A 19603-nucleotide genomic window follows, 5' to 3' on the forward strand; every position below is an offset into this window, starting at 1 on the left:
ATTTACCTGCTAGAGCTGGCATGAGAACTCCTCATGGAGAGTCCCATTGGGGGAAAATGCTCCAACTCATCAGACCCATTGTCTATTTCTAATATTGTAGGAATAAAGCAACCACTGGTGGCAACCTGGAACCTAACCCCATCTTCACTAATGTGGAAGTCAGGAGAGTAAAGAATGAGATGGAAGCTCAGGTGATATGTTCATCTTCCCCTGTGTTATAGATTATGAGTTTGGAAATAAACAGCAAGCTGATACTGACATTTGAGGGAATGGGGAAAAAATCCCCAGATCATCCTACAGAAATGAACATTGTGGAAGTTGATAAGAAATCAAAATACAACAGTAGAGTCATTTTTAGGAGAAAGCTAAAAGAAGAATGTCAGAAACAGCATTGATGGTCTCAAATGTCCCTATACAAGTACACAGGGTAATGCATTGAACAAATAAGGTCTCATGAGCATCATAGCACTTGGTCAGATTTGCCTAATGACTGTCATGAGACATGGAAGAAACAGTCAGTCCTTCATTCATGTATTCAATTATTTGGAAAACATTGAGTATCTATTATTATATGCCAGGTACTAGGCTAGTCTCATGGTATGGTAGACTCTACTCTTGAGGAAACAGGCAGAGAGACTGACAGGTAAACAAGTTATTAAAATATTTACAACATTTTAGGTTACACCTTTTCCACATCTTTTGCAAATTTATACACAGTCCACATCAGATCAATAAGTTTCCTGGCAAACATACCACTCTCAGTATGTGTTTATCTTAGGAGAGGCACCTCATCTCCTGCCAAGAACCCATTCTTTTGTCACAAGCTATGGTCCTGAAAAATAAAATCTCTTTCAACACCAGCTCCATAGCCATTGTCATCTTTGCATAATCATATTCCTCTAAGGAAACCAAGCTAGCTATAATACTGCACCAATGTTATCTTTATTGCTGGTTATTAATGCCTTGTATTTCTTTTAAATACAGCAGAATTTTGCTTATTTTCAAGCCTTTCATAAGTTTTAACCCCTTTTTCTTCTGTTGAATAAACCTCTTCTATAATCATAAAGCATTTGCACGTTCGTAGGTGTCTTCCTGTGCATACACTTCTCTGAAAACTGACCCGTATAGCAATCTAGAGTGTTATTATTTTGTTCGTGATAAGAAAATCATATTTACTTAATGGTTAACTGTTTAGAAAATTCAGCGATTTTATAGCATCTAACAGCCTTAGTGTCCTCAGTATACTTTTGAGTCCTCTTCCCTAACCCTTTTCACATCATTTTTTACTATGATGTTGTTTAAGTGTTTTCTCAGTGTTTATTATTATTATCATTCTTATTCTGTTGTTATTTTTTAGTATTTGGTAATACTAGCTATACCTTGGCCCTAGATGTTGCCTTTTAGAAATCACATAGCCGTATGGTGTTGTGATCATGGTGTGTAGAATCTGTAGTAGTTCCTAGGAACCATCTGCAAACGCTCAGCCCCTGCCTGTTCCTGCCCAGGAGCGGAGGAGAAAGTGTTAACCCTTTGCCTGCTTGATTGCAGGAGGAATGCCAGCTCCTGAGCAGGCCTCATTGGTGGAGGAGGGGCAACCACAGACCCGCCAGGAAGCTGCCCCCACTGGCCCAGGCATGGAACCCGAGACCACAGCCACCACTATTCTAGCTTCCGTGAAGGAGCAGGTACATCCTCTGATTTTAGACTTTGCAATAAATTATTTCTTCAATGCCTTTAAAAATTAATCTTTGGATGTGTTTTCAATTTGTCTAACGTCCTTGACGCCTTCACGTTTTCTAATTATAAGGTGTTTACATCCCTGAATACATTGGGATGACTGGCAGGTAGAGCCGCTCCAGGTGCCAGTCAGAATCGGAACATGCAGGATACTTGTGCGTCTGCAAGTAAGGACAATATCGGTGGTCATCGGTGTCTCTTGTCTCGCTCACCTTGCAGAGTGTGTGCATGCACGCCAAGCTTCATAAAGCGTGTTTCACATCACTGACTTTTCTGTCAGGACTCTGGCAACTTGAGGCCTGTGATATCCTTAGATCTGTTGAACGTTTTAACATAGGTATTACATAGGGCTGTCTCGGTGATTTTTGGATAAAAGGCTCTCTATTTGTTGTGTTTGTCTGAATCAGAGTATACTCATTTTGTGAGCTAATGTTCTAAAACTTGTCACACTGTGCCAGTTTGCTTAAATGTCCTGTTTATGTTGATTTTTTTAAAGGCACTTAATATTATTTATCCTTCAAACCCAAGTAACCTTCTAAATTAGATTTTTATCTGGCGGGCTTAGAGAAATTGGGATTACTGGTTTTAATTGTTTAAGATTTAAAAGCTTAATAAGGTTAGGGTAAATGTAAAGCTCCAGGGAGACTTTTCTGCCCCCTCCCTCAAAAAACAAACAAGCAGACAAAAAGTATATGCCCTCCGTGAGGGTTATTTTGTTGGAGATAATCTAATAGTAAAATCCTCTTTTTAAATCTTATGATTAAGTGACTGGTCTTTTTTTCTCAAGAGATACAAGCTAGATGTTGAATATAGGCTGGAATTATTTTTTGAAAAATCAGTATCAGCAGCTCAAATGACTAATGATGACAAAGAATGAAGGCGTGTTGAAAACTTCATTATTTTACTGTTTGCTGTAACTTAAAGCTGAGTATGTGTATGAAAGATTGCTCTAGAACTAGGAGATGTGTCTGCCATTAGAGCTGTACTTTCAAGAAAAAAATGATTTCACAACTTACCTAGTAGCAAGATGTCAAAATATTTTTTCATTCCTCACAGAAATTTGAAGTTTTTAAACATTTCACAAACTAGGAATTTGAGAAGACACAAGAAAATTAGAGTCAGTACTGTTTCTGTTTTCCACTAAACTGTAGATTATCTAAGCTTCTGTCACCTTTAGGGAGGAAAAAAGGACTCTTTCTTCATAGTTGTTGAGATTTGACCCAAGGAGCTATAAAATGAAAAGGCTCTGATTTATTTGCGGCTCTTAGCTTATACTGCGTTTTGGTGAAACATGACGGTAAATTTATCAAAATGCCCAGAACTGACTTAAAACCAGAAACTGTGTTCAGTAGGCATAGCAACAGGAACTTTTGTGTTTGTACCTTGAAACCAGATAACCCTGCATGTTGAAGAAAATTGGAAACCTATCATGATTTTTGCCCTGTAGTTCCTTGACGGCCTCAGATGACTTCAAAATTTTATCTTTTGGCAAAGAATAGTATTCTGAATGGATGTTTTGTGGGAGAAAGCAAAAGGGGTTCTGGTTTCTCGAGGTAACCAAAAAAAATACAGATACTTGTTAGAATTATCATATGTCTCCCACTTTATTTAGTTAGTGGGAAGAGATACTCTTCTATTCTTGTTCTAAGAATTTGAGTCCATTAATATACATTTACAGTTTTCATTCTTAATTTCTTTTAAGATTGTCAGTGTTCATTACTCAGTGCTTTAATCATTCAACCCAAGACACCATATCTATCTCTTGTTCCAAGATGTTTGCCTGATTTTAAATAGCTAACTCTAGTTCCCATAGGATTTTTGTGGCACCAGGCAAGATACTCTAATTTCTCCATAGTAAAAATCTCTTAGACTTTCCTGAAATTTGTCACTCGTTTTTGTCTGTCAAATGAGACAGAGCACAAAAAAGTTAACTAGGAATAAGAAAGTTAATTACTATTTACCTTATATATTTGATTTTAAAATACTAGTCAGAATATCCGTTCTTAGTTGCATTAGACTCAAATGGAATAGTTAATTATAGATTATGTCCTTGGTCATGTTTTGTATCAAAAGAGCGATATTCTTGGGTGGGATGTATAATTATAGGAGAAAAAGAAAAGGGTGCCTCATTTTCATAGCCATGACGTGATAGGATCAGCTCTGCTGATCTCAAAGAACAGACCTTGTTTGGTGGCAACCATCTCTCAGGAAGGATGTTTCGTTCGAGTACAGAGACCCCTTTAGTGCAAGGGGGGAAGTGGCTGGGTTCCCATCATGGCTCTACTACTTATTGTGTGATCTTGGGAAAATTATTAACCTCTCTGTGCCTCAGTTTCTCATCTATAAAATGAGGATAATAATAGTTATTGAAAACATTAAATTAACCTGTGTAAAATTTTTCCACTGCTTGGCACTTAGTAAATGCTCATAGTAAAGGCTAATATTATTATCATCATCTCTGCATAAGAAGAAAATGCCCTCCTTAAGATAAGCTGGTGGTTTTACTTTTAAATATGTATCTATAGGGATTGAGTGACACTTCTTTCAGGACACTGATATGAAGACAAAAACTTTCTGGATATTGAGCCATGTTTATGTTGTGACAGTATTTACTTCTGCATGACCTTAAACTTTCCAAACTTCACCATACTGGTCTCACCAGTTAAAACAGCTTTATGTATTTATTATAAGAAATGGAGCATGTGAAACTAAATTTTATTAACATGCTGATGTAGTACAACCCCAAACATAACGTCAAGACACTTTGTTAAAGAAGTGGAAAGTAATATATTTCAACATGCAACTGAATTTTGAGAGGAGGAGTCTGTGTTCTTCTTGTAAATTATATCCAAGCCACTAAAATACCTCACATGAATTCCCCCTGGGTAATTCATTGTAAGTAGTAGGGAAGGGAAGTGACCAGTAGCAGTCTTGTTAACAAATCATTAGTCTGTTAATATCTGAAATTGGATTTAGGATGTCATAGGAACAATGAAATCTTCCTCTACGGGGCCACACTTTCCCTAGGATCCTCCTGTGCTGGAAGCTGTTCCTTATTTCTTGACAAAATGCTGAGATTCATATTCTCTCTCTTTTATGAAGTGATGACCTTTCACATTGATGTCAGTCACATAGATGCATATATGTGTAGTTATAGAAAAAGTCCTTGCTCTTTTGCAGATAGAAAGAAGGAACCTACTTCTGTTCAAGTGCTACCTCTTTCATGAAGCCATGTTTACCCCAGCCTGAAGTCAACTCTCTCCTGATCTTCTTTAGCGCTCTGTACCACTGCTGTGACTCTTGTCATATGCTCCTTTGGATGCTATAATAAAAACCTACCTAAGGATAGAGCTGCGTTTTATATGCTGCTTCACACACATGTTACAGGCCACTCCTCGCCTGGGCCCTTGAATATACTAGAGCTGCAATAAGTGATTGTTCAAGGAAGGAGTAGATAAATAATGCTGACTATCAGATCAGTATGTCACCAACTGGATGTTTTGTGAGGATAATGGAATCTGTTGCCACATTCATAGAAACATTACTAAGCAAGAGAATCTCACAGACAGCACTTAGAAAACTAGTTACCCAGCTGTACATTCTTGTCTTTAAGACAATTTGAATTGCACTATATCCTGTTGATTTAGAAATTAAATCTGATATCTGCATGGAACAAACAAAAATTTTATTTCATATGGATGGTCAAATAATGGCATAGGTGTTTTTTAAATATGAAATAAATTTATATTCCATCTTCCATCTGTCCAACTTAGTTGAAAATTAAGTGTAGGGAAGGAAAGGATGTGGTTTATCTTGGTGATGTCGCAAAATATCCACCGGCATCATGTATACCAGGTAATCACAAAAGAAATGCCTTTCAGTTAAGGATCATACATTAAGAGAAATAAAAAGCCTATGGGAATAACCAAGTAATGTGATCCTTGGACTCGAATGTAAAGTTACAGAAGTATGTTGAACTTAAGCTACCAGTTGGTTGTTGGCTGTAATCAGGATCATCATTTGGCAGTTTCTACTGTTCAACTCAACTCCTAATGAAAATCCAGGAGTCCAAGATGAATATAGATGTTGGAAACACATTTTTTTGTATCCTGATAGTTTTCAGGCTAACTTGAGAATGATCTAGTGCCTAGCTTAACATCTTGTAAAAGAAATATGGCCAAATGCGGTGCCCTCAGAGAGCCTTGCCTCCTCTTGTGAAAACCTTAGACTAAAGTAATTGATTCGTCCCTGAAATGGACAGCACGCCTTTGGGTACAGAGGAATTGGAATTTGATAAGACATCGACTCATCCAGAAATTCGCTGCCACACCCTGCAACTTAGATGTGTCAGCGTGCTAATTTCACAGGCTCAAGGAAGCAGTGAGCCAAGGGCCCCGAGTAGGCTATTACTATCGATTGGGAAAGTATATAGTAGTTTTATAATTAATAGAATGTCATCCTGGATTGTAGAAACACTCTAGAAGACCATATGGCCAATCCTGGATAGGGTTAAATACTTTTCATAGCTCTATAAAGGTGCAAGTTGATTTGCATTCTATAAAATCACACATGTAATATTTATTACGCTCTTTTTCATCTTCTGTTGTAAAGTTTCCTGAATAATTGAGACCCCTATTTGAACTTGGCCTTACTCCCTAGGTGCTCTAACTTCCATTGTTCTCCCACAAACCACACCCTCTTCTTTTTGGTTTATGGTTTAAGAAGTTTGGAATCCAGATTTAAGATTGAGGCCAATCCAGATAGCATGAAATGGTAAGCAAAGAATAGATTTGGTAAAACATGCTAATTTTACTCTTACTCTGGTGAAGTCCTAAATTAGATACTGTGCGTAGTTCTTTTGTTACCTTTGATGAGTGAAAATTGCAATGTTCTTCACTTGTGAGGCTTTCAAAGAGAATACCACCTCTCAAGATAATATCTGACTTTGTGAAAATTACAATTCTACCTTTAGTGTGTCCGTATTAGTTTAAGTGATATTTAAATATCACAGAGTGAAATAAGAGTCATTAGAGATCCTTAATTTTTGAAGATAAAAAAGGAAATTTGGAGCCCAACTGTGTCCTACTGATATTACTTCATTTTTACATGGATATGTTAGCTTCAGTAATTACACACCCTTTCCTGTATGGCAGAATGCCCAGAACTGAACAGATTCCAGTAAAATTATTTACTTTATTTCTCTGAAACTGAAACAACTCAACTGTTGTACACCTGCCTTTGCAACTTCCTTTTATTTGGCCCCTAAGTTTATTTACAATGAAATAGTTCTCCCTGACACACCTCAACCACATGCAGAAGACAGAATTTTTACTTCAGCTGTAAACAAGCATAGTTTGTAGCTTAGCTAAAAGCACTGTACTGTAAGTACAATTCCTGAAGCTTCACTTTTTTCCTTTTAGTAACTTAGTAATTTTTCCTCTTGGTAACTGAATTATCCTGGCAATTGTAATTATTGTGTAATGCATAGGGAAGTGTTCTGTGCCTGAACTGCGTCATCAAACACAAGGTAAGATTGGATCTTTTCTTAGTGACTTCTGTGGGATCATCAAATTTTACAGCTTTACCTCTTGAATATTATGGAAATCAGGTTCAAAATGAGGTCAAGTGGTAGAGGTCTTGTGACAGTCTTTGACCTGGATTCAAGAATTCTTAACACTGATGCTTGGTTCTCAAGAGATCAGTCCTTTTAAGTTGCATGTGACATGGTCAAACTTTAAGATTTCTCTTCCATGTGTTAATGATGTGTAGCGTATCCTGCACTTCAAGTATCTCTGTGGTTAAACAATACAAAAGAGTATAGCCAACAGATTTATTCAGTATTTGAGTGTACAAAAAAAAAAAATAGTCCTTAGATTGCCAAGTTGGCTAACAACAAGCATATATACTTTTACATCTGCTCATGTTTTCCAGTAGTCTGATGAATGGTCAACTGGACTTGTGAGCACAGTTCCCAGGCTTACATGTCCCAGGCATACTTTTTGAATAACTGAGTTTTTGTTCTATTTGATTGCATTAGAGACATCTTTTTAGGTGTATTGACACTATAGGTGTTTTTTGTTTTTTTTTTACTTTGTTTTTCTTGAAGAGCTCTTAAATTCCAGGAATTTGAACAGATTCTGTCTGGCTCTTCACATATAGCTGAATTACACTTGCAGACATGATATGCATAGTAGGTGCCCCCAAAGTATTTATTGGGTAAATGAACTAAGAATGTAAAAATGCTTACTATCCCACTGTAGTTGTTTTACACTTGCTTTTAACTAGATAAAAAATATTGATTGAAAGCCTACTGTGAGCAAAGACTGCCCAGGAAAGAGTCGGGAGGGCTGGTAAGGAGACCTATGAAAATGGTCTGTTTCATACAGTTTCTACCCTCAGAAGAATGCAGTCACAAACCTTATTGTATATTTTTATGTGTGGTAATTGGCACATAATGAATATTCATTCATTGGAACCACAAAATCCAAGAATATATGTACTTTTGCCCCCTATTTTAGTTAAGCAGCCTATAGATATGTATTGTATTATGTAGGTTTTTTGTAAATTTGTTAATTTAGGCATTATTAACTTTAATTTTTACCATTGAATTAGCTTTACCTTTGGTTAACATTTGAAAGCAATAGAATATTTTTCCTTTATTAACACTTAAAGTCAACCCCGACTTTGCATGTTTAAAACAATAATTTCCTTTTCAGTTGAATAACTCAGTTCACAATTCCTGTTCAGAGTTAAATTATGAATATATGGAATAATTTTTCCCCTGTACGTGCAAACTATATGCTACTAAATGTGAAATGAGTGACTGCTGAGTTGATGAGATTAAATGAGTGACAGGATTATTCAGCGTTGAATTCTCTACACTGCATGATCGTTTTTCTTTTTAGAGTCACTTCTGGAGAGAAAAACACTTCAGAAACATACTTTTTCCCTCAGGAATAACCCTAAAGTTACTCCATAGCTATAGCGAAACAGCCTGTCTTCATGTTTGTGTTCTCAATGTCTAAATTGCTGTTTTTGTTACTTTTGCAGAAAGGGATCCATACGGTTTTACTGCATCTGTTTTTATTTTATGCGTGTATTCTTTCCAGAGTGATCGGATCTACTTGTACCTCAGCAAAGTAATTTAGGTTTTGATTATTTCATTTTAGGCATTCCTAAGAAAAATTATTTAAAATGTAACGTTCTTTTCAAGTAATGCAAAGATAAATCTATGTCTTAGCTTATAGAATCTTAAGAGTTTTTATGCGCTGAAACCTTAATAATATAGATTGAAAATAATAAAAACACTCTGCAAGCAAATTGAAAGAACACTTTATTGAAACATGAAGATAAATGCATGTTATAAAGTTCTATGTAAATCATATTTCAGATATGAAAATGGCTATCATAAAGTGGAAGATAGTTTTCGTAGAATTGAAATCTCTTGGCTCTTGAAAGAAAATTTAATTTTCCTTTAAAAATTGGAGACCTAATCATTTCAAATTTGTATTTTAATTTGTAGACCTTTACATATGAAAGTTCCTATAAAGCAGCATGACATCAGAAAAGTATTCATCATGTGGTATTATCTACTGTAATAGGCATGTGTCTGATTTATAAGTTTTCCTAAAATCATTCCTAAAGTTTAAATCAAGATAAAAGTCCTCAGCCACTGCATATGGCCTTCTAATAAGCTATTCTGGGGGAATCAATTCTTACTTTTTCCTCTGTATTTAGCATCTCTGCATCTGTTATTCCTTTACAAATTGCATCAAAAGTTGAGATAAACCATCATTTTTCCCCTTTACAAAATATTTTCATGAATTGTTTTATTAATGAAAGAGTAAATCTGTCTTGCCCAAGTCTAGAATAAATTGGCACCTCCTTTTTTCACTCATGACCTTAGCTACCTCATATGTTTCTTGCTTAAAAGTGACAGTTGTTGGAAGGGGGCAAACTTACTGGAGCTTTTCTCTTGCACCCATTTTCTCATTTGTTTCTTAATAAGGTGAATATTGTTTTTTCTGTAATGTAAACAGTGAACAGCAGGATCTTGATTTTTCTTTTAGTTAGCAAGGTATAATGAAAAAGTGAATTCTTATTAAATTATTTTGTGGGAAAATATCGTAGTAATTGCTGCTGTTGGCATTATTCTCAGCTGATTGATTAGAAGATTTGATGGTCTGTAGGTAAGAATATGAAATTTATATTTGTATAGCTGTGGATACTGAACAGAATGCTCTTTCACTTAGTTTATTTGATCAGCACTATAGAATAGGGAAAACATTTTATTCATGCAATATATTTTATGCATGCAACACTTTTATTTGGTTGAATTTCTTTTCTAAATTTCGTAACCCTTGATAAAACTTCTTTTGAGTTCCCATTAAAAACCCTGAAGACACTCACCCTATTGTCAGAGTTGGAGAGGAGTTCTACTATAAGGACAATCGAACAGGATTGAGAAGAATGGTCAGTGGATTATCTATGCTAGGTCTTCCATTATAAGGACAAAGACCCTACATTGCTTTTATTGGGCTTGCCAGCTTTTTGATACAACCAGATTGCTGTCTCTCTACCACCACCCCCACCACTACTACTACCAGAAGCAAATGAAAAATTTTAGAAAAGATTTTAATTAAAACCTTGAATTATGCAGATAGTTATTATTATTACCCCCATTTACAAATGGGAAAATGGAAACTCAGGAAAAGTTGAGTAAGTTGCCCACACTTACACAATTAATAAATAGGGCATCTGGTATTCATATCCAGGCAGTTACAGTCTAGAGATGCATACTAAACAGTTAAAATCTACAGTGGAGTCAATGGAGAAAACTGGATACAGAAGAAAATCGAATCACTGATGTTGATAAGATTATTTGAGAAGTTATCTTGGAATATGGAGGAAAAGAACAAAAAGGATATGATAGATGTCACTAGACATGGAGGCTGTAGAGAATAAATCTGACATAAGCATTGTGGATGTTCCTGAGAAATATTTTAGAATAACTGGAGCAGAAGCAATACTTAAATATAATTTTAAAACAGATTTTCTAAGCAGAAAATAAAGTCCTGAGTATATAGATTTGAAGGGGTCAGCATATTACAGGCATCACCTGTGGAAAAGAGACCTGTCTAGGAATAACTTTGACAAAATTTTGTATTTACAAAGATAAAGGGGAAAAAGACTACAAGAATCCAGATTAAACAAATAGTTTATCTGCAAAAGATAAAATCAGACTGACATATAGCTATAGCTTGGTGTAGAGCATTGTGTTTAGAGTATTGAGGGGAAAAAATTCTTATAGTCCAAGAGATTTATACCCAGCTAAATTGTCTTCCATGTGTGAAGAATGAAAAAGATACTCTCAGACATTCAACTCATGTTGAATGTGTTGAACTCATGAAATGTGTTCTCTCTTGTACCCTGGTACCCTTCAATAGTTGAAGATGTGTTCCCTTCAGAGAGTAATCAAATTTAAGACTCAAGGATGAGAAATTTATGGTATAAAGTAACTAGTGCATCATCTCTTACTCAATTAAGATTCCAAACCAGGAATCAAGGGTTATTATGTGCTATCAATCAGATTTTGCAGTTCTTCTCCAGTGCTTTCCTACTTCTCATGGTCCCCAATCTATATACTCCTTCAGGTAGTTCAGATGGATATGTTACTCTGGTGACTGTCCCTATTAGCCATTGGTACTATTCTGATTCACTCTTGATAACAGGAGGTAAACTGCTTACATATTTTAGATACTCCACAGGGAGAATGCCCAGTCAATGTAGGGTATCATTTAGACATTTAGTGGCGTTTTTCATTGTCCCAGCACTTAAGATGTTTTGCCACCTGTAAACTTACATTGAATGTTTTGAGTCATGGTTTGTTGGCTTATTGGATTTGCACAGACAAAAAGAAAAAGAAAAAAAAAGAAAAGAAATCTTGGGCTTCCCTGGTGGCGCAGTGGTTGAGAGTCCGCCTGCCGATGCAGGGGACACGGGTTCGTGCCCCAGTCCGGGAAGATCCCACATGCCGTGGAGCGGCTAGGCCCGTGAGCCATGGCCTCTGAGCCTGCGCGTCTGGAGCCTGTGCTCCGCAACGGGAGAGGCCACAACAGTGAGAGGCCCGTGTACTGCAAAAAAAAAAAAAAAAAAACTTCAGTTTGAACTGGGAACAAATTCCTATACATGTTTTTATCTTTGTTGGATCTATGAGTGCTTTAACTGTGTTTAAAACATCAGTGTTGGTAATATCATCTTAGTTATGTTAAAATATACATTCACTTACAAAAGTCTTGTAAGGAAATTTCCAAAGGTATTCTGGACTATGAAGAATAGAACTGTGTCCTTAGCACAGGACAAAGTAAGCAACAGGAGTTTAGTAGGTACCTATCAAATGAGTGAATAAAGTGAATGCAATCTGTGCAGAGTAATTAGAAATGAGAAAGGAAAAACAGAGAAGAGAGGTATTTGACATTAACAGACAGTTGACAAAAGAAGAGATATAAATAACTAATGTACATATGAAATAATATTTTTAGCTCACTAGTAATTGCAGAAATACATATTAAAATAATGAGACTATATCTGCCTTTCATATTGGCAACAGTTAAAGATTAAAACGGTGTGAGCATAGTGATGTTAGCGATTTCATGCAGTATCGGTGAGAGTAAATTGGCACAACCATTTTGGAAACCACTTTGGTCCAATAATTCCAACTCTAGGTGTCCAGTCTAAGGAAATAGTAAATGTTAACACAAAAATATTAGTCATAGTGATGTTTATAATATCTAAAAATTGGCAACAACTTGATTGTCCAATACAAGTAGAATGATTACATAACAGTAGTACACAAATATGATGGGCTTTACACAGCTTAAAAATCACACTTCTAAAGAATTTTTAATGACAGGAAAACTTAACAATACAAAGGAAAAAATAAGGCATCTAACCATATATGTACAAATTTGCTATAGAAATACATGCATATTTGTGTGTGTATGTGTGTGCACACACACATACACACAAACAAATGCATGTGCACTCATTAATAAAATAAAGAGACACTCCTAAATGTTGAGTAAGTATCTTCAGGCTTTCTCCCTTGTATTTTGCAAATTTCCTTACAAAAATCATGTAATGCTTAATAAAAGTTCTAAAGCCATAAAATAATGTGACTTTTGAAGTTTTCAAAAAGATAATAATAAAAGGTTACCATAGACTAAGGTTGACAGAGAAGTAAAGGAAAGAAGTGTATATAAGTTACAAGATGTGGAACATTTGTCAGATAACTCATGGTTGAAATGGAAAATTTAGCATGGCTGTGATGGCAGTCTTCAGATAGGGTATCATGGCACAGTGATTAAGAGCAGGGGCTCCCATGACTACCCCTGGCTATGCCGTGTGACTTCAGGTTACTTCAGATGGAGGCTTCTGTGTCTTCATTTGTAAAATGAGGATAATGGTTCCAATCTTATTAAAATAGTGAGTACTCAGTAAAGGTTCACTGCAGTTGTTATCTCTGAGATGATATGTAGAAAGCTTGTGGAAGCATTATGTTCTAGCCCGGGGCCACTTAGGAAGGACCTGCATCCAAACTGAAGAATACTCAAAGGCAAGGGCCGAGGCTGAGACCTGGCCCACTGAAGGGGTTCCATCCAGAGGACCAGGCAGAGGTTATATGCCTTAGGGCCCTTATGGCATAATGCCGATGAAGCTGATGGGAGGAGCCAACATCTATCTGTCTGGACCCATGGAGATATGGTTGTGTCATCTTACAGTAATTCTGCAAATCCAACTCTTTGCAGATATCTTTACATAGTATATTCAGAAGTCTAGTTAAGAGATTCCTCAGATATATCTTTACCAGTTGCCTTGGAGGGCTTTTCTACAAAGTATCATTAAGTAAGAAAAGGAAGATGCAGAGAAGTGTACCAAACACCCATTTTTTTGGATTGCCCCACTGCAGGATATAAACTCCAAGGATGCTTTCCACTATATTCCAGAGCTTAGAGTAGTGTCTGGTACTAATCAGCTCTCAATACTTGTTGAAAATATATTTGTTGAAAATGTTTGTGTATTCATGGACAATAAGTAGGGAACAAAACACAAACATACTAGTGTGCATCAAACTCACATTCATTACCTAGGGATGGTGAGGGAGGAAGTAAGAAGCCCCTTCCCCAAAAAACAGAGTAGGAGGGGGATATAGATCCAAAGTAAAAAGAAATAAAGTTTCCTCATGACATGTGTATGAAAGTTTATAGCTGACCATTTTTTCCCTTCCATTAGAAAAATCAATTCTGCCCAAAAGTGATAGTCATAAGAGATTTGTTCAAAAATGGATGTTTGTGTCTAAAGTGAAACAGTGGTCCTCGCATCTTAACCAGGACCACACCACACTTGGGCTTCCTTTGCTTGTGCAGACAGCCACCTCTCCAACCCCACAGCCTAGTAACAGCAGACTGACTACTTCTCAAAATGATGTCACTCTTTTGGGGGTGGGAAGCAAAGCATCTGTACTGACATGATTATATTTTCCAGCTTTTAAGTGCTTCCAGCAATATTTCATATTTCATTGAAAATGTAGCTGTAGTGAGTCATGTCTAAGCCTGAAGAAACACTGGTGCTTTTACAAAGAAGTTGAGAGTTTGTCACTGCTGTGATGGCACATACCTCTAATCTACTCTTGCCTTCCATAACCTGGATGCAATCCAAACCCAATTGTATCCACTCTGACTGATTTATTTGAACTGGCAGAGCTTACATCGGTAGACTCTAAATGTTCCCTTATGATATATTCCTACACAGAAGAAAGTAAATGTAGTAATTAGGACTGTCCTATTTTATGACTAGAACTATGCAAAAAATATGGAGCCATTTCCAATACAATACTTGTATCTGGAAAATAACATCCCAGCTTCAAAATCCTTTATCCCAGGCGGGCTAGAAATGCACAACAAAATAGAGTAGATTGATCACAAAATATTGCCAAGTACAAGATCCCTTTTGTATTCTGTGACTGTTTTAGCTAGCATTTTGACTACCCGAAATAGGTTTTTAAACATCTTGAGAAAACCATCGTTCCCAAGTACAGGTTTGTTTTTTTGTTTGTTTGTTTGGGGTTTTTTTTGTGGTACGCGGGCCTCTCACTGTTGTGGCCTCTCCCGTTGCGGAGCACAGGCTCCGAACGCACAGGCTCAGCGGCCATGGCTCACGGGCCCAGCCACTCCGCGGCATGTGGGATCCTCCCGGACCGGGGCACGAACCCGTGTCCCCTGCATCGGCAGGTGGACTCTCAACCACTGCGCCACCAGCAAAGCCCCCAAGTACAGGTTTTGATTCCCGTAGCAGATTAGTACTGGCAAGTTGGAAGGTCCAGCACCTTTACAGCTCAGAAAAATGTCAAATGGCCACCTGAGAGCCAGGCCGGGAAGGACGTCAACCAGGAGAACTGAGCCAAAGAAGCCCAGCTCTCTCCCTTTCCCTTCAGCTGGATGCTCCGGAGGGCGCTGCTGGGCAGGCCAGTCATGATCAGCCCTTCAGCCAGGGCATCCTCACAGCCAGCCAGCCAGCCAGCCCCTGGGACCCTCTAGAAGAGGCACACAGAGCCCTGGGGGGGGCTACAGTTTGTCCTGAGGACATTACTGTACCATAGTGAATATTTTTAAATGTTAGGCTTGTTACTATTTATGGTAATAATCTGATAATCCTAACTCATCAGTGAACTCTTACAGAGTTTCACTGTACTCTTGTAAAGAATTCAGTAGTTTCTTGGTAGAATGGGAAGAATGCAGACATTGATGTCAGGCCGACCTGGGTTCAAATCCAGAGTCCCACAAAGAGCTTTATGCTATTGGGCAAGCCCCTTAACCTCTCATAGCCTGTTTCCTCTGTAAAATTACAACAATGCCCAGTTTGTAGGGTATAGGTCATATATTTTAAAATGCTAATAAAGTGCTTGGTACTTAATAGGTGGTCAAGCCCCTATTTAGAAGCAGAGCTGTCTCAGGTGTTTCATGAATATTGAAGTTTTCTGTCTTTGGGCTTTTAGTGATAAAACTGGCATTCAGATCTAATTGCCCCTGAAATGGCCATAGCAAAATGAAGCCACCCACCAGTGTTGAGTGTTGTTTACTCTATTGCTCTTTGTTTCCTGCAGAGCATTAAGTTTATTTTTCATCTTCATCTACCAGAAATCTTTAATTCCCAATCTTTCAGTTTTGTTCGGTGAGTTGAGAAAATCCCACACCCACCTCCTTTTTCTTGTTAAAGCCTGCCTTAGGACTCTTCCTTACCTGAAATGCATTTGAACATTCTGCAGTCCAAAATAATGTAGTATGATTATTCTGAAAGAGCTCTCTGCTGGATCCGAGAAGCCATTAATTGTTTTGAGAATATGAGCCATGGCTGCTTGAAGCGGCAGATTCTGACTCAGTGCAGGATGACGCTCTGAAGCAATCTGGTGTGCTTCAGATCCTGCAGCCGTCACGGGGGGGTGGGCGGTGCTCTGTTTTGAACCCCAACCCCTTAAAGGAGATTTTCAAACCATCATATTGCAAAGAATCCACTCATTTCCTTAAATAAGTTCATGAAAAGGAATTATTTCTTGAACAATTTTAATATTTTCAATTTTAAATATTAGGCCCCAAGTGGTCTGTAATATATATTGTATTTAGTAAGCCCTTATTTATCTGTAAGACATGTCTAGAATTCCTATCAAACAGATGACAGAGATGAGACTCTAATAGGAAATAGCAATTCCTGATTTGCTTTTCTTACTTGGTGTTAAGAAACAGTGCTCTGATGCCGTGGCAGTTAGTGAGTATCTGTACCAGGCACAAATTATTGACAGTTCTTAGTTATTGTTCACATTTATTGAGTACCAGTGTGCATGACACTGACTCACATACTTTGTATGTGTCACCTCATGTAATCCTCTCAGCAGTTCTAAAAGTCTGTCACTATTATTATCCCCATTTTACAGATGAAGCAGCTGAGGCTTAGAGAGTTTGTGAAACTTAAGTCTACCAGAGTGTAGACAGCGTCATCCATAGCAGAAGCCCTTGTTCCCAGAATGGGACCTGCTGCATAATAGACACTCAACTAATGTATGTTGGATGACTGAACTTCCTCAAGTTCACACATCTGGTCAGAATCCAGGGATTAACAAAGGATTTAATTCCAGGGGACTCTCAGACGCCAAAGCCTCTAGCTTAAATTTATGTCATTTTCCTGCCCCTCCCCTCCTTCAGTCAGCCCTGTATTAGACAGTTTCAGAGAAATAGAGGACATGATTCCTGCCCTCTAGATGCATAATCCAATGAAGATGCTTACAACCCAGTAAAGATGATCAGAATATGCTTGCTAAGCTTCGAAATAGGAGTTGAGGCAACTAGGCACTAAAACACTCAGCTCTGCCATAAATATGTGTTAATTGGGCTTCAGGTTTAGCTGCTGTAAACAATGAGACATCAAAATATCATGGCTTAAACAAGATAGAAATATATTTCTCTCTCATGAAACATTCCAGAGAGTAGTGGTCCAGAGCTGCCAAGGCAGTGTTGCTGCATGGTTGCTGTCTCTTGGTGTCAGGCAACTCCCAGGTCTCATTAGGTCCTGCCAGGAGGTAGGGAGGGATAAAGAGCCAGGGGAACAGATGCATTCCTTTTTGGAGGGCGTGGTCTAAAGAGGCTTGTTCCTCTTAGGCACTGAACTGCGTGAACTGGGTCATTTGGCCACAATGAGCTGCCGCAAAAGCTGGAAATGCAGGCTCCAGCTGAACAGCCATGGGTTCGGGTAAAATGATTATTAACAAACAGCAGTTTCTGCCACAGTCTACTTGGGAAGCATGTGGGTGCCCTGGCACTTGGGCCTCGTTACTCCTCTGCCGTCTTTTCTACCTGCCTTACTCTACCGTCCTTTTGATTAGCGCTAGGCTGGGCTGAGCTGTACTGGATGTTTATGGTGGTCCAGAAAGGAACAGAATCAGAATCACTACACTGATTTTTATATTCTCTGTTTAACATTTGTAAATAAGGAATGCTGTGGAGGATAGACCAAAATTTTATTTCCTTGGGTTCTTTTTTTTAGAATTTATTTTATTGTTATGTAGTTGATTTACAGTGCTGTGTTAATTTCTGCCATGCAGCAAAATGATTCGTATATATATACATATATATATATATATATACACACATTCTTTTTCATATTCTTTTCCATTATGGTTTATCAGAGGATATTGAATATAGTTCCCTGTGCTATGTATACTAGTTTATATCTGCTAATCTCAAACTCCCAATCCATCCCTCCCCCACCTCCCCTCCCCCCTTGGCAACCACAAGTCTGTTCTCTTATGTCTGTGAGTCTTTCTATTTTGTAAATAAGTTCATTTATATCATGTTTTTGAATTCCACGCATAAGAGATATCATATGGTATTTGTCTTTCTCTTTCTGACTTACTTCGTTTAATGGGATAATCTCTAGATCCATCCATGTTGCTGCAGATGGCATTATTTCATTCTTTTTCATGGCTGAGTAGTATTCCATTGTATATATGTACCACATCTTCTTTATCCATTCATCTGTCAGTAGGCATTTAGGTTGTTTCCATGTCTTGGCTATTGTGAATAGTACTGCTATGAGTATAGAGGTGCGTGTGTCTTTTTGAAATATAGTTTTGTTCAGATATATGCCCAGAAGTGGGATTGCTGGATCATGTGGGAACTCTAGTTTTGTGAGGAACCTCCATACTGTTCTCCATAGTGGCTGCACCAATTTGCATTCCCACACAGTCTATGAGGGTTCCCTTTTCTCCACACCTTCTCCAGCATTTGTTATTTGTAGATTTTTTTTCATGATGGCCATTCTGACCTGTGTGAGGTGATACCTCATAGCTTTGACTTGCATTTCTCTAATAATTAGCAATGATGAGCATCTTTTCATGTGCCTGTTGGCCATCTGTATGTCTTTGGAGGAATGTCTATTTAGGTCTTCTGCCCATTTTTCGATTGAGTTGTTTTGCTGTTGAGTTTGATTTCCTTGCGTTCTCAGTAAGTTTCTATTTTTAAATGCTTTTTTAGTTTGTTTCCCCTTTAAGCCTAAATATGCCAATTTTTGAAACCCTGTTAATATTGCTTAAATTTTTTAAAAATCCTCATTGAACTTTTCATGCTATTGCCATCTTGTAAAAGAGTAATAGAAATTGCTAAATATGCCTAGTATGAGTAATTAATGTTGTTATGAGATCCTAAATGTTGCATTTCTATTTCTTTACTTCTCTGTTTCTGCATTTGGAAAAATTATACTACCCCAGGGTCTTAAATTTAAATGTATTTTTATAATGTCATCAGGTTTCTCTCCAGAGTTACAGTTGTCAGCATTTTCCCCCTATTACCTGAAAACTTCTTCCCCTGCAGTTTATAATTGGAAATGAGTAAATTTCAAAGTGTAATCTCAACTAAAACATTCCTTTTTTAGGAAAACAAAAGAAGGTTTCTAATTCAAACATTTTGATCCATAAGAGTAAGAAAGTTATCTATCCTTTTTCAACTTTTCATTCTCAGTACCTAGAACAATGCCCAACATGTAAGTACAGTACTCAAATACTTGTTGACTAAATCATATTTAACTTTTGAAATTAATTTCCCATTTTTAATCTGTATGCTTAGATTAAAAAATTGCAAAATTACATACTTAAAGTGTTTTGACTATAGCAACTACCCCCCAAATACCCAATGTATTCACATACAGCACATGCACACACACACACACGTATGCACAGCTGTGTGCATGTATACACATGCATTTGTTTGGAGGTCAGGCCACTGGCAACTTCAGCCCTTTGAAACATACTAAAAATTACCAT

At 37.4% G+C, this 19603-nt stretch overlaps 1 protein-coding gene across 1 annotated transcript in view; it reads left to right on the plus strand.

The window, feature by feature from the left end:
- PKP4 (plakophilin 4) overlaps positions 1–19603 on the plus strand; it is a 178319-nt gene that overhangs the window by 10077 nt on the left and 148639 nt on the right. Inside the window, exon 2 of the mRNA XM_079710826.1 lies at positions 1549–1685. Coding sequence (XP_079566952.1) covers positions 1554–1685 — 132 coding nt within the window. The 5' untranslated portion in view covers positions 1549–1553. The remainder of the gene's footprint in view (positions 1–1548; positions 1686–19603) is intronic.

The sequence above is a fragment of the Hyperoodon ampullatus genome (assembly GCF_949752795.1).
Source record: "Hyperoodon ampullatus genome assembly, chromosome: 8".
Lineage (NCBI taxonomy): Eukaryota > Metazoa > Chordata > Mammalia > Artiodactyla > Ziphiidae > Hyperoodon > Hyperoodon ampullatus.